Raw genomic sequence first — 18,393 nt, 5'->3', positions numbered from 1 at the left:
TTGCATTATGTTTATTTTTATTTTTGTTTGAACAAAAATGCTTACTAACCTGACACATCCCTTTAGTCTTATACTCTTGCTGAGTCAGTTATTCCCTGTCTTGTATGATTTTATTTTGGTCTATTACCAGAGAACCTTTTCCCAATCCTTTTTAATAGGATCTCCATTTGCCTCTTGGCAAGTTTGCAAATTCAGCTTCCTAGCATATACATAATGAACAGTTCTACCTTCAGAATCATTTCACAGCCTGCCAATAGACATATAAAATAGGGCCACCAAGACAAACATTGAATGTCTTATAATATTCAAGCCAAGATAGAATTGCTGATTGGTCTTCTGCCTAAATATCCATAGTGTGATAAAAAAAATATATGTTTTTAATTTGCCAATTGGAAAGTATTAATATAAACCATCTTTCACCAAATTTCCTGTGACATTCTCACTGATTAAAGATGAATTTCTGCAAAATTAAAGAAGTCAACACCACAAAATGTATTTATTCAAAGAACAAGAAGGTCCATCTCATTTGGTCAAATCTCATTTCAAAACCAAAAGAGAAGCTACCTTGTATAGAAAATAGTTGTCAACAGAAAGGAATTTCAAAAATTTAACTTTTGCATTAAATATTTCCCTTGCAGCCATGGCACAGCTGCCCTTCTGTTGGCCTGGGCATCTCTGGCATGCCTCTCTTGAAAGAGGCCATACCCCACCAGGGGCTCTCTCCTATACCTGAAGTTGAAGTCTTTGCACAAATTGCAAGTGATCTGCTTTCCATCTCAGAATATCTCCAACAGGAGACTAGACAAAAGGTCTTGAGTTTCATCTTGGGTGGCTTACTGGTCACTTGTTATTGAAGGCAAGGTGACATGATCCTGAAATGGAGAGTGCTGAATTATTTTAACAAGTCGCATGATTAGCACAGAGCTTTGTGTGACAGATACCACAATAGGTCTACCATACATTCCTGGACAAAACCCATGGTCTTTCTTCAGCTGTGGAAATCATTTCTTTAAGAGCTAAATATTGGATCTTCCACTGACTTTCCACTTGAATACTATCCATCTTGGCAAAGAGATGTTCACATAGCAATATCAAAAAAGTGTTCACACTTTATTCACCCAACTTTAATCTTGTTCAGTCAAACATCTTCCAAGTCAGGATCAGAGATCTAGAATTGAAAGAGGTCTTAGAGGCCATCTGATTCAACTCCTTCATTGAAAGATAAGGACATAGCTTCAGGGAAAGTAAATTATTTGTTTGAGGTTACTGGTAGGATTTGAATCCAAGTCTAGTGACTTCAATCAACGATTTTTCTCTGATGTCACTGGTCAGACAACTGTTTTGGATACTTTCCATTCCTTCTAGGCCTCCTATTTTACAAGTTTGGGAAGCCAAAGCTCAAACAAACGGTTTAGCCAAAGTTAATGAGAAGATTAGGGGGGCAGGCTTTCCCTCAAAAGGAAGGAGAGGGAGCAACTGTCCTTGGTCCCCAGCCCCTCTTCCTACCTTCATAAATACACTTCCCAAGTAGGAGACTTACCGAGTTGAAAACAACATTATCAAAGCCAGAGGCAGTGTTGTTCTCTTTCTCCCTCTTGAAAGGGTAGCCTCCCTTCTTCAGTCGATGCCAAACACCAAAAGCAAGCAACCCCAGGATCAGAGCAACCAAAAAGGTGATCATCACCACAGGTATTGTCAAAGGTTTTGAAGATTCTTCTGTGAGTGGAGAAGAGTATGGAGCTTCCATGATCATGAGAAGCTAAATGTAGGAGTGCTGAATTTTGAGGCTTTTGACTATTTCCAGAGCCTACATTTGTCCTGCTGGAACCCTCCTTGCCACAGAGTCCCACCCCAGCTCAGTCTGCCAGGATCTCAGGATACCAGTCACTGGTCTTCAAACAATACTGAGCCCATTGTTGGAGATAAACGCCAAAAATTATACTGTTCTAAAATTCCTTCCTAAAGACCCTGCTTGGCCTGAGCTGTCTCATATAGCTCCCTCTTAGAGCAAGGGCTTGCAGAGCTGAGAGCCAGGTCAGTGCCACAACACCTCTGTCTTCAAACATGCTTCAAATGTGCAGATATTTACATCCTTTTAGAGAAACACTTCCATACCCCTAAAGAAGAGGAAGGATAGATTTCTCCTGGCCGGTGAGATCTCCATTGTGATAATCATTTGTCTTCACTTTCATCTCATCTCAGGGCTCTAGTTTTAGGGTAAGACGGAAGAAGCCAGAGGCTGGTCTCCCATGAACAGGAAAAGAGAAATGTGAGACTGAGCTGAGTGAGTGTGGCTCTTTTAGGGATATGAATGATGGAGAGATCTGGTGGGCCAGACCAGTCATCAAAGGGAAGCACAGGGCTACATATGACCAAAGGGCTGGGAACATTAGCCCACCTGCCTCTTTAGATCTATTCCCTCATGGTCCCTACAGCATCTCACCTTGGTTTGGCACCAGTGGCTCACAGCTCTGCCCTGTCTGATACACGATGTCATCTAGTGCAATAGGGCCCAGGACAGGTTGGCTTCCCAGGGTGGCCTCAAACACGATCTACCAAGGTTAGAAGAATCAAGGGTCACAGTGGACGGAAGAGATGTGGATCTGAACTATACTCCACTTTTGCTCTACTACTTGGCCTCCCCATCCCCCCAATCCTTACCTGAAACTCCACTGGACTTGTCACATGGACATAGCCTTCAAGCCACTGGTGTCGCAGATATGCTCCAGTGCCCCACAAGGTTAGCAGGCCCTGGGAGCTAAGTAGAAGGACCTTCAATTCGCCCTTGTCTGCCAAGACACCACTGGTTGAAGTTAGGAGACCTGCCTGTTTAGGTCCAGTGTCCTACCTTTAGGCAAGGCATCCCTATCTGATCAGGGGAGAGGCTCAGCTAGCCTCTAAGGGTCTTGATCACTGACCCTCCTGATCTTTCCCACAACTAAGACCTTTTTTGTTTCTGTCCACAGGAAATCAGTTCTTCCCTTCCCTTCCCTTCCCTGCCCTGCCCTGCCCTTTCTTTCCTTTCTCCTGTCTGAATCCCCTCCTTTCCCAGCAGTCCCACATGCAGATTCCACTTACAGAAATGCTCAGGAAAGCCCATGTGGTACCAGAATTGAAGACAGGAACCGCCCACAGGAGTAGGGGGAAGAGGCTCACTTCGAAGCCAGGCTGCCCGACCCCCAGGGCCTAGAACACTGGTGTCAAAGAAAGCAAAGTGACCTGGGAACCAGTGAGAGAGAGAGACAGACAGTGAGGGGGGAGCATCTAAAAGGAGGCTCTGTGACCCCTCCTCCTGCACAGGTCTAGGGAGAACCCAGCAGGGTGCAGGTCCCAGAGCTTCCTCAGGGCACCCCGCCCAGATGGGAGGTGGATTCTGATCCCAAAGATTAATGGAGTGGCTTAGCCTGGTAGGATCTAGACCAAACTATACCCTCTGGCCCGTGGCAATTATACTGAATGATTATAGTTAGTCATACCTCAACTCCCTTCCTCAGCATCCCTCTCTTAAAGCAAGTCTAAAGTCCATTTCCAAGGTCTACAGCCCTCCTCCCCTAGGGTCTGTACCTGCTCCCCCAGAGATTTGGAAAGGGATGGGGTATGTGGGAGGGGAAGGTAAGGGCAGCAAGGTTATATCTGTTCAGAGTAAGGACAGAGATAGGGTTGCAATGACAGGTTGTCCATCCTGGCTTTCTCTGGAGCCAGACACAGGGCAGAATTAGTAGAACTCCAGGCAAAACTTCTAGCCACCAAGAATTTACCAACTCCAACTGCTACTCTAGACATAAAGACATATAATCTTCACTTTCATTGCCACTTGTAAGCAGAGCACTCACCAGTGTTGGTGCCCAGGGTGTGGTCCACAGGGGGCTGGGGGTACCTGGAGGGTGTGGCACCACTGCTCCAGTCCCAGCTATACCCCCCTAGGCCTGGCCAAGGTGTGTGACTCCAGCTGCACATGTCTGATTCAAAGTCACAGGATCCTGCAAGCAGCCCCCATTCTTATCACCATCACTGCTCCACTGGCTATCATCTCTATCCCCATCCCTATTATCTCATCATTGTCCCCATCCTCATCCCTAAAGTGCCAAGGCAGTGAGAGCTTTCTTAGAGGACATTCAGACCTGGGAGCTTGGGGGATAACCTGTCTCCTGCCCTCTCCCAGGAAAGGAATTGGGTAGGAAAGATCCTTGTACATTCTGACAAATAAATGATATGCAAATAAAATATAAATATATTGCTCCTAGTATGCTTCTAGAATGAGTATCTTGGCCTGGAGCTCTCTGTGCCCTTTGACTGTTCCCTCAATGGTCCTAATCCTTTCCTCCACTCCAAGTCTCTTTCCTAAGGCCTCAGGTATCTTGGACTTCTACCTGGCTGAGGGCAAGGCCCATCCTTCAGGTGCAGATCATCCACAGCAATGTATGTGTGTTCTACCCCAGCACCAATCGCCTCAAATATCACCTGGGGAGTGGGACAGAGAGGTTCAGCTTATCAGATCTAGCTGACATTCAACACTGATGGGTCCAAGAAAAGCAAGAGCCTTTGGTCCCCTCCCCATATTGGACACCCACATCCCTGCCCCACCTGCTCACCTTCCATGCTTTTTCAGGCTGGACATCCACACTGCCCAAGCGCCAGGTGAAACCACCGTGGGCACTTACGCTGAATATCCGGCGTCTCTTGTCCTCTTCCACGTAGACATGGAGCGTGCCTGGTAATGCCCCAGTGGGAAGCTGAGGAACAGGGCAAGGCAGGACCCACTATCCACCCCTCCCCTGTGGGTGTAGAATCCTTTATCCAAGCTCTGTGACTCCCAAAGAGAATTTATCGTGGCATGGACCAAGTGAGAAATTTGCTTAACCCTTTCTGGCTTTTCGGGGAACTCTGAGTTAGCCTGGTCAAAGGTTTCTTTCACTTCTCTGAGGGGGTGTTTTCTTCCCTCAGTGGGGATCTGGGGTTGGAGAGGGAAATAATTCTAAGCTATCCTGTACAGGCTGTCTCCCTGATTTCTATACTCCGAGGTGCCCACTCCTCACTCACCTGGATTCCGGAGGCTCAGATGATACCAGAAAGTGAAGCATCCAGGTTGGGCTAGCGGTGAGTATTCTTCTGAGGTCAGTACGGCTCTCTGGCCCTGGGGCAGGGCACTTGGGCTTGTGTCCACCATCATGTAGTGCCCTGGTAAAGAGTACCTGCCCCATATCAGCACCTCTCCTGGGCATCCCAGTGCCTGACCCATATCCGTGCTCCTTTCAGACCCAGGGCACATTCTCTCCCCAGCCCCTGCCACTGAGTTTTCCCTCCTGATCCCTAGTCACCTTCAGAGGTCTCTGTGGTGTGGTCTGCACGTGGACCCCTTATGACGCTGTCTGTGGCATTGCCCTGCCACTGCCAGGTTCCCTGCCCACTAGATAAGAATCCACAGGCTGAATTTTCAAAGGAACAATGTCGAGGGGCCCAGCAGGAACCTGGCCTCACAGTAATGTCATCCACCGCTATGTTGCCATGGTACCCATTCCTGTGAGCCTCAAACACCAGCTGGAGGACAGAAAATGGCGGTTACTGGGGCTGAGGCTATCCAGGCCAGGGCAGTACCAATGGATAATTTTAGGATCCACCTGGTTGCTTCCATCTCAGTGACGGGCACCAGGTCTGGAGCCCAAGTCCCTCTCGTCATTAAGCCTGTGCCTTGCACCCCCTGTCTCTCTCTAGTGTTTTCATCATTAGAATTTGAGTCTGTTTTTGCCTTATTTGTATTAACACTTAGCACAGTGCCTACTGATTAATGATTGTTTGTTGACTGATTGGCTGGGATTGAGCTTCCTGTGGGGCTGGGGGCAGAGAGCTTTCCATGAAGTAACCGGGGCAGCAGGAGTCTCACCTGGTACTTGGTGATGGGATCTGGTGGGTGGGCGAGGGTGGCCCAGGCCTGGTGCCATTTGTTGCCATGAGTTCCTGTCCGTGCCCAGAGGTGCCTATCAGGCTCTCCGGCTCGTTTTAGCGTCAGGCTCAGCGTCCCTGGGGAGGTGGTAAGGACCCCATTAGCCAAGCTGGGAAGTAGATAAACCCTTTAAACAAGGGTTCCTGCTCTACCTTGCTTTTGTGCCTTTCTCAGTCCTACGGATGGCTGAGACCCAGCTCTTGCCTGAGAATCCCCTCCTCTTTGTAGGGCTACTCACCAATCTGGGGCCCATAGAGGTGGTACCAGAAAGAGAGACACTCATTGTGGGTCGGAGGAACCTGGAGGGCTGTGAGGAGACGGGCTCCCCTTCCTCGGGCAGGAGGCATTGTAGGGTCCAGATACATAAAGTGGCCTTCAGAGAGATAAGAGTGTCTGGGATGGCAACCCCCAGCCCGACTCCTACTTTGGTCTTTACTCCAGCCCTTCCTGTTCCCCTCCCCTCAACCCCTGCTTGCTTAAGCTGGTTTCCCTTTGAAGAGGTAGACCAGAGTGCCTAGGGCATAGGTCTAGCCAGAGGGGAACCAAACATCTTGATCTCACCTTGGCTGGTGGTATGGTCATAGCCTGGGCCAGGCCGTGAAGCCCTTTGCCACAGGGCGTCAGTTTTATGTTCAGGGTACCAGCCACAGGAGTCTCGTTCAAAGTTACAAGAGAGTTCTGTTCAAAGAGAGGGAAGAGGGAGAAGGGGGGGGTGCTGTGAGGAGAAGCAAAACCTACCCACCAAATCTCCTCCAACTACATTTATGGCAAGGGAACTCCCCACTGATTTCAGTTTTCCATCCAGGTAAAAATAGAGGGAAGCACCATTTTGCATCCCTGTCCCTTCCAATCAAGGGACAGCTACAGGGGAAGGCCCTCTAGGGTTGGGGTCCCAAGTGGAAGTTTCCAAAGGAAGATCTTGAGTAATAGTTGGAGAATTTGAGTTGGGGAAGGAAAGGGGAGAATGCTTAGACAGCTATTCAGTGTGGGTACCTGTGTCCTTCTCTGTAGTCACAGTAGGGTCACAATTTACAAAGGTAATTTCATCTACACCAACTCCTTTTGTCCCTGGAACTTTCAAATCCATCTTCCCCAGGAGTTCCAGCTGAGGAAAATTTGGGGGGGTCATGTTGGAGATTGGGATAGAAATAAGAGGGAGAAAAATGAAATGAAGAGATCATCTTTGGGGCAGGGGGTTCGACCCCTACTTCAAGCAGTTACCCCTACCTCAGGGATGTTCCTAGAAGTGACTCCTTGTGTCTGTCAAATAGTGAGTTCTTGCCCCCAAAGCTGGAATCTTTGGGTTTATCATAGACTACTGTCTTGCTGAAGTCATTTACCCCAAGTCTATTCCATTGATCCACCCTTCTATCTCTTAGCCAGTACCATATTATTTTGATGACTGCTGCTTTATAGTACAGTTTAAGATCTGATACTGCAAGGCCACCTTCCTTCACATTTTTTCCCCATTATTTCCCTGGATATTCTTGATCTCTTGTTCTTCCAGATGAACTTTGTTATAATTTTTTCTAATTCTATAAAAAAAGTGTTTTGGTAATTCGATGGGTATGGCACTGAATAAGTAGATTATTTTGGGTAGGATGGTCATTTTTATTATGTTAGCTCATCCTACCCAGGAGCAGTTAATGTTTTTCCAATTGCTCAGATCTAGTTTTAGTTGTGTGGAGTGTTTTGTAGTTGTGTTCATATAATTCTTGTGTTTGTCTTGGCAGATAGATTCCCAAGTATTTTATTTTGTCTAAGGTGATTTTGAATGGAATTTCTCTTTCTAACTCCTGCTGATGAGTTTTGTAGGAAATATATAGAAATGCTTATGATTTATGTGGGTTTATTGTGTAGATTCATTGTATCTAGAGCAGCCTTCCCTCTTCAAGAAACTCAATGAGCTTGCTTGGTTGGTTGGTTGGTTAGTTCCTTCCTTCCTAACTACTTTCTCTTTTTTCTCTTTCTCTTTCTTTTTTCTTTCTCTCTGTCTTTGTCTCCCTCCCTCCCTCTCTCTCTATCACTTTCTTCCTTTCTTCCTTCCAACCTTCCTGTCTTTCTTTCTCTCCTTCTCTCCCTCCCTCTTTCCTTTAAAAAAACAACTCATGGGGGCAGCTGGGTAGCTCAGTGGATTGAGAGCCAGGCCTAGAGACAGGAGGTCCTAGGTTCAAATCTGGCCCCAGATACTTCCTAACTGTGTGACCCTGGGCAAGTCACTTAACCCCCATTGCCTAGCCTTTACCACTCTTCTGCCTTGGAGCCAATACACAGTATTGACTCCAAGATGGAAGGTAAGGGTTTAAAAAAAAACAAAAACAACTCATTATTAAGTAAACAATAAACAAATAAATATTCCAACAGTGGCAACTAGGAGGTATAGTGAATAAAGCACTGTACTTAAGAGTAATGAAGTCTTAAATTCCAATACTGTTTCAGATACATACTAGCTGTGTGGCCCTGGACAAGTCATTTTAGTTCTTTCATGTCTTAGTTTCCTCATCTATAAAATAGGGATGGCAAGGGTATGATGACAAGCAGCATTTATTAAGTGCCTTCTGTGTGCCAGGAACTATACAAAAACACTTTAAAATGTCATATAATTTGATCCCCACAACAACTCTAGGTAATAGGTACTATTATCACTATTTGAAAGATGTGGAAACTGAGGCAGACAGAGTTTATGACTTGCCTTGTGCCATACATATAGTAAGTGCCTGATCTTCTCAGTGTCATATTTAAAAAAAAGTCTTCCTGACTGTAATTTCAACATTTTATCCACTATACTGCCTAGTTGACTTCATACTATAACAAGATAATAGTTTTCATGATAATAATAACAGTACCTATTTTATAGGATTAGTTTGAGGATCAGATGAGATAATGTGTGGCATTTGCAAATGGCTTTGCAAATATTAAAGCACTCTATAAATATTATTATTAATATATAAATTATTAACATTAATTAATTAACATTAGTTAAATGTTAACTTATTATTAATATAATATTCCAAGAACAAGAACAAAGATTGCTAAAGAACTATGAACTATTTCATATCGTTTGCTTTTAAAAAATGTATTTCATTAAATTTGTGTTCCCTTCATTCATCTTTTTTGTTTTCTTCTATACATAGTTAAAATGTTTTTGTTATTCTCCTTTTCTTTTGCATATCTGTCCCTGCCCATGAGCCACCCCTCTATCCCTGCTGAAAAGAAGCCTTCTATTGTTACCAATACATCTAGTCAAGCAACACAAATCAACATGAGTCCTTTTGGTCATGTCACATCATCTCAAAATTGGTGTCCCCTGCCTTGTCTCCATGACAATTTTCAGAGGTCATCTAGCCTCTACTTGATGACTTCTGGTGCAAAGCAATTTGCTCCCTACTAAGGTAGCTGGGCCCATTTTTAGAGTTTTGTTCTTTGTGACTAGGTTTTCCCTTGTGTTGAGTGGAAATCTATCCCTCTGCAACTTCCTTCTACTCCTCTTCCCTGGCTCTTCCTTTTGGAGAGAAGCCCAAATCTAATATTTCTTCTACATGACAATCTTATAGAGTCTCAAAGATCCTTAGGCAGCAGCATGGCATAGTGCAAAGCTTGCATTTGAAGCTCCAAGCTCCAAGTTTGAATTCTGGTTCCTTTGTTTACCATCTTTGGGGTGCTGTCTCAAGCCTCTCAAACTCTTAGTCTTTCTTTCTTTTTTGGGAAACCCTTACATTCTGTCTTAGTAACAACTCTAAGACAGAAGGACCAAGGCTAGGCAAACAGGGTCAAGTGATTTGCCCAGGTCACACAGCTAGGAAGTGTCTGAGGCTAGATCTGAATCCAGATCCTCCCAACTCCAGGCCAGTTGCTCTATCTACTGTGCTGCCTAGTGGCCCCTAGCCTAACTTTTCATATCTACAAAATGAGGGAGCTGAAGTAGATTATCTTGGGGATCCATGAAGTTTTCCTTCCTCCAAGCTAAACCTTTTCATGCCCTTTAGTTCTTGTTACCCAGTGCTCCTCATCTAGGGCCATCTTTGGGTACCTGAAAAGGTCTTTCTCTTTCTCCGAGTGGCACTGTCACCCATCTCCACGTATCATTGCTGTTTCCTTGAATTTTCCAGGCCAGTTCATGGACTCCATCCTCCACAACACGGAGTGCCAGGAATCCTGGGGATTTGGGGAAATTCAAACTGTTTTTGGTGCTCTTCTCCAATGAACATCCAGAAACTGAAGAGCTTGGAACAGGGTCTGTGCCCGGAGGCAGAGAGAAGTGAAGACTGGTGACAGCTCTTGGGAAAGAAATTCAGGTATGGGGAAGTTCACAAAGTTCACAACCATGTTCTGGGTTGGCTGGGTAGAGGGTATAGGCTAGAAGTAAATTGGAGGTGGGAAGAAGGATGGGAAAGTACCTTCAGGTTGGCCCTGGAGGTAATAGGCCATCTTGAGGGTACAGCTTGGGCCAGATGGGCCTAGAACAGGGGTACGTGCCTGGGCCATCCCTGTCAGCTGTCCCCATGCTCTCTTCACCGACAGAAAGTGTCCTGAGGAAAGAAACAGCCCACTTTTAATGTAGGTACCTACAAGTTCAGAAATGCCTCCCCCTAACTCAGAGAACTCATGGGTTCTATCCCTTCTGGTTTAGAAGAAGGTTAGAGGAGGCAGACAGTTCTCTAAGAACATAGGGATTCACTGAAACCCAGTATGGGGGAGGTAGCTAAGACATCAGCAAGTACTTAAGAATAGATCAGGAAAATGATGCCATTCCTGAGGGAGAACAGGGAAGGAAACTCACCAGTTTCATTCCCTTTAGCATCGGTCTTGGGGTCGGAGTTTTCCTGGACATTGAGCCTCTTCCACTGTAGATGGCCCACGCTGGCATCCTCCCAGCCCCCAGGGCCTGACTCAAAGTTTGTTCCACCTGGAACCAAGTAACCTACTTAGCCTACACCCCCCCAGTGACTTCCTGTCTTAATCTCACTCAGAGTACTTTCTCTCTGCCCATCTCATACACACACATCCCTTCTTTTCCCAATCAGACCTGAGGTACCACCATTCTCCCTCCCAGTTAGAAATCCCAAGGAAAGGAGAGTCTGGAACTAAAGAGAGGGGCCATCAGGTCCTCCCTCTACTTGCTCAGGACCCACTCTTTACCACAGTTCTGTTCATCCACACCCCCTTCACACTGGGGCACAAAGTCACATAGCTGCTCTGGAGGGAGGCAAAAATCCCCACAGGAGAAATGGCCAGGTTCACAGAAACTGTCTCTCTGAAGCCTGGATCCAATTTTGGTGAGATGCTGGAGGTGCAGGGGCAAGGCAGCCAAGGGTCCAAGAGGAGAGGCTTCTGGGGGAGAAGCGTCTTCAGTCTCTGAGGATAAAAGGGGTTATCTGTGGTAGGTCCAAGTAAAGCAGAGTGGGGAATAGTGACTACCTTGGGCCCCAAGCCTCCTGCAGTTCCTGGTGCTGGTCTCTCTGAAGTAGGGAAGGGAAGGATTGGGAAGGAGCTCAGGGCAGAAACAGAATGATTGCACAAGGTGTGACGTGAGAGTATCACTCACTGTTCGCTAGTTTGCAGTGCTGGTTTAGTATCAGATCATCAAGGCCCACAACTCCTCCAGGTCCAGTGTGTCCCTTCAGGAGGATCTGTTGGGAGGTGGTGGGGAGCTCAGCTTGAAGTTCCAGGTGACATCCCTCCCACATAGTGCTACTTCTTTTGTTTCCACCAAAGACCATCTCTTTTTTCAAGTGCCAATCAATCAATGAGCATTTATTAAGCCGTCAGATCCTATGCTAAGTGCTGGAAACACAAAGACAAAAATGAAACAGTCCTTCCCTCAAGGGGCTTACTTTCTGCTGAGGGAAACAAAATCTAAGTCTAAATATGCCCAAGGTAAGTACAAGATAATATTAGGTCCAGGGACAGGAGGGGACAGCTGGAAGCTCAGAGGTACAAGGTGGCATTTGAGTTGAATTTTGAAGGAAATCAGAGATTGCAACAGATGGGATGGGAAGAAGGGTTGATTTGGAGGTATGGGGCCCAGCCTAGACAAAGGTATGGAGAAAGGAGAAAGGAAACCATGGGTGAGGAACAGCAAGTAGGTCAGTTTGGCAGGACCACAGAATGTGTGAAGCAGAGTAAAGTGCAATAAGTCTGGGCAGGTGGGGTGTAGCCAAACTGTGAAGGGCTTTAACTGCCAACCAACGGAATTTGTGGTGTATACTTGACACAAAGGGACTGACTTGCTCGGATCTGTGCCTTAGGAATATCACATCAGCAGTTGTATGCAGAATGGATTGGCATGAGGAAAAGTAGGTTAGGGAGACCAATTAGGAGGGTAATTTAATAGCTCAGCCAAGCAGTGATGGGGGGCTGGACTAGGGGAGGTGTCATGAGAATGGAAAGTGGGGTAAAGATACAGATATGGTGTAGGTACTATGGACAAGACTAGACAATTGATTAGATATGGTGGAGGGCATGGAGAGGGAGATTGAAGACTTGAGGATGATTTTAAGGATGAGAATGATGGTGGTGCCCTTGACAGAAGTGGGAGATTAGGGAGAGGAGAGATGTTGGCTATGTTGAGCTTGAGATTGTCTATGGGATATACGGTTGAAAATGTCTATAGATACTTGGTGAGGTGGGATTGGAGCTCAGGAAAGAGATTCTGTTCTGAAGGTCTAAGGCAGTGATGGTGTGGGGGTGGGTGACATGAGAAATGTCCTCAGATGCCTGTGGAGAGGGGAAGGGGAGCAGCCCCACCCCGTGTCCTTCTGGCTTTCTAGTAATGAACTCTGGCGAACACTGTGCTGGGGCAATGGCTCTCGTGCCATAGATTTGCCACCATGGGTCTAAGGAATCTGAGGGTAGGTAGGTGGTTCAGTGGATAGAGAGAACCAGGCCTAGAGTCAGGAGGACTTGGGTTCAAATCTGGTCTTGGACACTTTCCAACAATGTGATCCTGGGAGAGTCACTTAACTCTAATTGCCTAGACCTTACCATTCTTCTGTCTTAGAGGCAATATTGATTTGAAGGCAGAAGGTAAGAGTTTTAAAAAATAAGAGTAGTAATCTTCTGAGAGCAGGGCCTGTTTGTATTTCCAGCCTTTAAGAGAACAACATGGCTAATCTAGATCATCTTCCCACTTGGGTGACCCATCTGACCATATTCCCTAAACTGCATGTTCTAAACCTGACCTGCTCCAGGGAACACCAGGTTCCTCACCACCACCATTCCCAACCCTCATCTCTGGCTCCCCAGACATCTTAGGCATAATAGGTTGGGGCTTCAGAAATCTGACCTTAATAAAGACTTGAAGAAGGGCGATTGGACTGAATTTGTTGTTGAAGCAGACATTTGATGCTAGTTCTAAGACCAGAATTCTTTGTGTCCTTAGACCTGTCTTCTACACATTACCCAAGACCATGACCCAATTTACCCGGAAGGGATGCTTTTTGTAAATGTCAACCCTGTCCCGAACCCAGGCAGTCCCCAGCTCCCCGTGGCGAGTCCGTATGAGCTCTGTCTGAGGTGAGTCAGGATCCAGGCTCTGCAGGAATAGCTGTAGGTTTCCATCCTCAGAGCCATGCAAGTAGTAATAGAATGTGAACTGGGGGGAGGGAAAGATGAAAGTCAGGCTAGGGAGAGGGTTCTTGCCCTATTCTGCCTGACCTTGACAAGGGATCCAGGTGACTTGGGATTGGTAGCATTGGAATGGAATAGAAGTCATTCCTGCCTCCTTCTCCCACCATATCCCAGCCACATGGGTGCTGCTTCCATAGCCCTAGCTGACTTACCAAACAGTTATTGGTACTTGAAGGATAGAACTCTGGGCTGACAAGGATAGCAGGATTTTCTTGCTCAGCCTTGGAGAGTAGGAAAGATCCTAGAGTAGGAGTATGAAGGGGTGAAGAGGGAGTTAGAAGGAAGATGAGGTTTAGGAGGCAATGGAACCATAGGAGATCTGGGGAGACTAGAAATGGAGAAGAGATATGTTGGAGGCTAGCTAGGACTCCCTTCTGGGGCTCAGTACCCCTTTATGGAGGTAGTCCCTGGAATGTGGATTCAAGCTTCCCACTTCACATACTGCTTTCATCCTCTGCTCCCAATCTTACCTGATGCACTATTCTTGCTGTGGTCCCGGACTGGCTCAGCGGAGGCAATAGAGGCTTCAGAACCTCGAGTTATCACCCATCCTGTAGTGTTTGTCCAATGATTTAGCCCATTCTCAAAGTCTGTCACTTTATAGTCAACTGCAGATGGGAAAGAAGGGCTCACTCCTCTCCTCTCATCCACTGTCCTTCCCCTAATATGATACACCATCCCCTTCCCACTGTCACCTTCACTGCAGGAGTCTTTGTCCTCATCAGAGGCATCCCCACAGTTGTCCTCCCCATCACACAGCTCAGTCAATTCCACACAAGCATAGTTGTCACAGTGGTGTTGGTATCTGGTACAGCTATTCTGAGGGGCTGAGCCAAGGATGAGAAGGTTAGTTCTGCTGTTCCAGACCCAGAGGCAAGGAGAGAGAAAGACCACAAAAAATCACTTAAGGGAGTGAAGGTTGCCCAGGAATCCCTGTGGACTCAATGTGGGCTTTAAAGTAACATTGTGGGAAGGTGGGCAGGGCTGAGATCCCACCCCTTGTGGTGTACCCCTTTCCTGGGAGGAAGCTGCTAGTTTAGGGATGGAGGGATATGGATAACCCAGAGCCTTGGGATAAGAACTTAGGGAGCAGGGGATAAGAACAGAGGATTTTACAAGGGAGGCCGCAGTTCCAGAATTCCACATCATCCAGGGCCATGGCTCCCCTATGTGTGGCATTACGGGTAGCAGAGATAGTGACCTAGGGAGATAGGTCAGGGGAGAATCTCAGTTCCTGTTCTGGACAGGCCTGTGTGTGATTATCCCGTACCTCTACAGGGTCACCCCCACCTTGCCAGATACCCTCCCTGTATTAAGGCCCTTCTTTTTGGGCCATAGCTTACCCAGAAATCTCCCTGAATCCGGCCTGTGGCCACCACTAGTTCTTGCCAGTTGCTTCCTCCCAGTTGCCCTATACTTTGCCACAATATGAGTGTCTCTGAGTTGTGTGTTAATTCCATTCGAAGATCAGCCACATCTACAAAGGCAGAGGCTGGTCTTAGGGATGGCTCCTGAACTTCTCTTGGGGACCAGAGGTTCCTCTAAGTTCCTCAAAGATACCCTTTTCTAACCACAAGGTTCCCTTATCTAATGCCATTTATTTTCCTTTTAATTTTTTGAATGAACAAAAATCCATTTTCTCTCTTTTCCTCATCCCCTTCTTCCACTGAGAAAAAAAAGGAAAAAGAAAACCTTTATAACAAATATGCATAGAGAAACAAAACAAATTTCTTCATCAGTGTTCTTCCAATTCTTCTAGACAGTCAGCTTCCTGAGGCCATAACCTGTGTCTTATTTATTCATTTCTGTTTACAACACTCAGTAGACATCAGTAAATGTGTTTAATGAAAAAATGAGTTCTCTTTCTGAGGGTTCCACACAACTCACCCAAGTCTTCCTAATCTTCCTTTTGGGGAATTCTTCCCCCAAGAGTTCTTTCTACCTGGACCTCCCAACCAACCTCCAGAGCTCTCTCCTCCTGGAGTGGGATTCTCACTCCTTAGAACATTTCTTCCAACCTAGGGTTGGGTTATAGTATGGTATGAGGCCAGTAACCAAGGAATGGAAGACCCAGAGGATTCTGGGGAGGGAAGCAAAGCTGGTATCGAAGGAGAGAAGATGGAGGATGAGAGGCAGTGTAAGGGTTGGTGGGGCTTGTGATCTCCTACCTTGGATATTTCCATGGTACCAGAGCCTTATTTCACAGGTTGGGGCTGCCTCATGGAGGACGGGGGAGCGCAAGGTAGCTGTAGCTGGTTCCTTTCCTTGATGAGTGCCTACAGCCATGTACCAGCCTGGGTAGAGGACCAAATTTAGGAGAGTGAGGGCCTCAGGGGAGAGGATGGGGAACCTCAGGGAAGATTGTTGAGGATCTCAAGAATGAGGAAGAAACACTTCTCTTTATCTCACCCAGGTCAGTGCCAAATGTGTGGTCGGTGTGGGGCTCTGGATTCCTGAAGGCTGACCCTGCCCGGTCCCGGAGCCAGCGGTAGCCAGAAGTACTGATGTCTTGCCAGCCACAGCTGTCTTCCTCAAAGTCACAGGCAAAAGGGGCACCCAGGGCAGGAGACTCTTTATGGTAACCTTGAGATGCCCAGGGAGTTATGTCAAGTCAGACTGCCCAGCCTTAGGACAGGGAGTGGCAGTGAGATTATAACTCTTGACAGATCTTTCCCTCCAATGCCAGGCTCAGAGATGCCCAATAGGATGCTGAAAGTAATGCCCCCCTTTCTTCTTCTTTTTATTATTATTATTATTAAAAAAAAATAAAAACCCTTACCTTCCATCTTGGAATCAATACTATGTATTGATTCCAAGGCAGAAGAGAGGTAAGGGCCAGGCAATGAGGGTTAAGTGACTTGCCCAGGGTCACACAGCTAGGAAGTGACTGAATCCAGATTTGAACCCAGGACCTCCCATCTCGCTCCCCTTGCTTCTAATCAGGACTGCAATGGGAGGTGGGAAGCTATAGCTACACAACTCCTTTGCCCTTTCCTTGGTGCCAGTGATCCTTTTGGGATCCTCTTATGTGTACTACTTCATTCCATGTCTTCTGCTGGAGGCAGAGGCCAGGGTGTGGGTTGGAGAAGGGAGGGGTAGGGAGAAAGACGGAGTTTGGCTTGGAAGGCCTTGGGCTAGAGCTTTCTGTAATGGGGGTGACAGGGGAGGGGCACTGGCAGTATATCTCACCACAGTGGCTTTCATCAAAGCAGTCCCAGAAGTCACACACAAAATTGCAGGTGGTCTTCCGAGGGTTCACATACTGACTTACTAGTACAGACTGGACATGTGACTGAGCTGAAGGAGAGAGAGCACTGGATGATGGTTCGGGATTCCCTTCCATCTTTCCCCCATCACTATCGTTCCCACTTTGAAACTGGGGTTCAGGGTAGAGGAGGAAACTCTTTTTGAGGTAGGTGGTATATGTGCCCTAAGATGAAGACCTCTCTTGCAAGGAGCGTTAGCACGATATCCTTCCAAGCTTGAGACCTGGTCCCCCTAGGTCAATTCCCAGAACTAGCGAGAAAAAGAAAGGGCCATTGAAAGGGTAGGCTTTTCCAGCTTATAAAAATGGTTTGGTGTACCAATGGCTTATTTTCAGAGGAGAAATTGAGACATGGTACAGGGAATGAGATCTTCCTGAACCCAGGAGAGGCCTGAGATCAGAACCCAGAAATTCTGCCTCTCCAAGATCACAGCATTAAGAATACCTTCTACAATGAAGGATTGAAGTACAGATTTCTGGAAACCCCTATCAGGTAGGGAGAGAACCTGGGCAGAGTCTATGAACATTACAAGGTCAAGGGAAGGGAGTCATGTGAATTTATCCACTGATAATACCACAATAAATTACTATGTGTCTGAGTCTCACCACCTGATGATAGGATCTGCCCAAGAAAGCAGATGAACAAAGGAAGTTATCTCCTTCAACTGGAGGCACCCTCTCTCTCTCTTTAAAAACAAAACAAAAGACCCTTGCCTTCATCTTGGAGTCAATACTGTGTATTGGCTCCAAGGCAGAAGAGTGGTAAGGGCTAGGCAATGGGGGTCAAGTGACTTGCCCAGGGTCACACAGCTAGGAAGTATCAGAGACCGTATTTGAACCCAGGACCTCCCATCTCTAGGCCTGGCTCTCAATCCATTGAGCCACCCAGCTGCCCCCAGGGCACTCACTTAAGGTTCAAACATAGTCCCACTTCCTCTGGAGGTGAGCGTAACACAAACATTTTGGAAGTGAGATAGCCTTAGGAACACCTCTCCTTCTGGCCAGGCAAAGTTCCCTTTAGCTTTGCTAAGTGTTCATTTTACTGACTGGGAGGCATAACAGGCACTCTTCAAAGATCTTGTTCCAGCTCCCCTTCCCACCTTCCCAGGCAAGGGACACCTACTACTCCCAAATACCCAGGCAAGCTCCTCTTGGAAGTATCTGCCCCCACCCCTACCCCTACCCACCTCCCCCATCTCCATCTCTCCCCTTCATTCTCTAGTAAAAGTCTGACTTCCCAAAACAACTCACCTGGAAATGGGGCCAGGAAGAGGAAGAGGAGCAGGTACATAGTCTCTGGGGCAGAGGAGATTATTGAGGGGAGGCTGGGTGGCAGAGTAGAGAGAAGGGGTGCTGTGGAAGAGGAATGGGGGCAGAGGAAGAAGGAGAGCAGAGGAGAGAAGTTGGGAAGCAGAGGAACAGACTGTGTAATGACCAGAGAGCAGGCAGATCTTGGAAAGCCCAAGTTGGGGGACTTTGCCCCAGTTATCAGCTTATTGTTGCCTCAGAGTGCTGACCCCAGGGAAGCAGCATTTCCTAGGACTCCCTGCTCACCTCC

At 46.9% G+C, this 18,393-nt stretch overlaps 1 protein-coding gene across 1 annotated transcript; it reads right to left on the bottom strand.

Annotated features, from left to right (window-relative positions):
* Positions 1–16,913, bottom strand: MAMDC4 (MAM domain containing 4). The gene is made up of 28 exons (XM_056817205.1): positions 16,760–16,913; positions 15,980–16,153; positions 15,739–15,864; positions 14,914–15,047; positions 14,687–14,771; positions 14,266–14,397; positions 14,041–14,178; positions 13,723–13,811; positions 13,365–13,535; positions 11,487–11,571; positions 11,063–11,296; positions 10,722–10,865; positions 10,339–10,470; positions 9,972–10,096; positions 6,935–7,046; positions 6,503–6,619; positions 6,180–6,314; positions 5,882–6,018; positions 5,319–5,538; positions 5,041–5,178; positions 4,593–4,711; positions 4,371–4,461; positions 3,834–3,980; positions 3,079–3,219; positions 2,662–2,789; positions 2,444–2,552; positions 1,541–1,716; positions 1–872 (listed from the first exon to the last, which is right to left on the bottom strand). The coding sequence occupies exons 1-28, from the start codon at positions 16,911–16,913 to the stop codon at positions 834–836; spliced, it is 3,732 nt and encodes a 1,243-aa protein (XP_056673183.1). The 3' UTR covers positions 1–833.
* Between the last annotated feature and the right edge of the window lie 1,480 nt (positions 16,914–18,393).

This window comes from Monodelphis domestica, chromosome 1, assembly GCF_027887165.1.
Source record: "Monodelphis domestica isolate mMonDom1 chromosome 1, mMonDom1.pri, whole genome shotgun sequence".
NCBI classification, from domain to species: domain Eukaryota; kingdom Metazoa; phylum Chordata; class Mammalia; order Didelphimorphia; family Didelphidae; genus Monodelphis; species Monodelphis domestica.
The sequence above is the reverse complement of the archived record's forward strand: the minus strand, read 5'-3'. Positions and strand labels throughout refer to the sequence as shown.

Excerpts from the sequence above, each read along its gene's own strand:
- MAMDC4 (XM_056817205.1), bottom strand. The coding sequence starts at position 16,913 with ATGGAAGGGAATCCCGAACCATCATCCAGTGCTCTCTCTCCTTCAGCT. Across the intron at positions 6,315-6,502 it reads TGACCATACCACCAGCCAAG|GCCACTTTATGTATCTGGAC; the intron begins GTGAGATCAAGA and ends ATCTCTCTGAAG. Across the intron at positions 4,462-4,592 it reads AGCCTGAAAAAGCATGGAAG|GTGATATTTGAGGCGATTGG; the intron begins GTGAGCAGGTGG and ends CCCACTCCCCAG.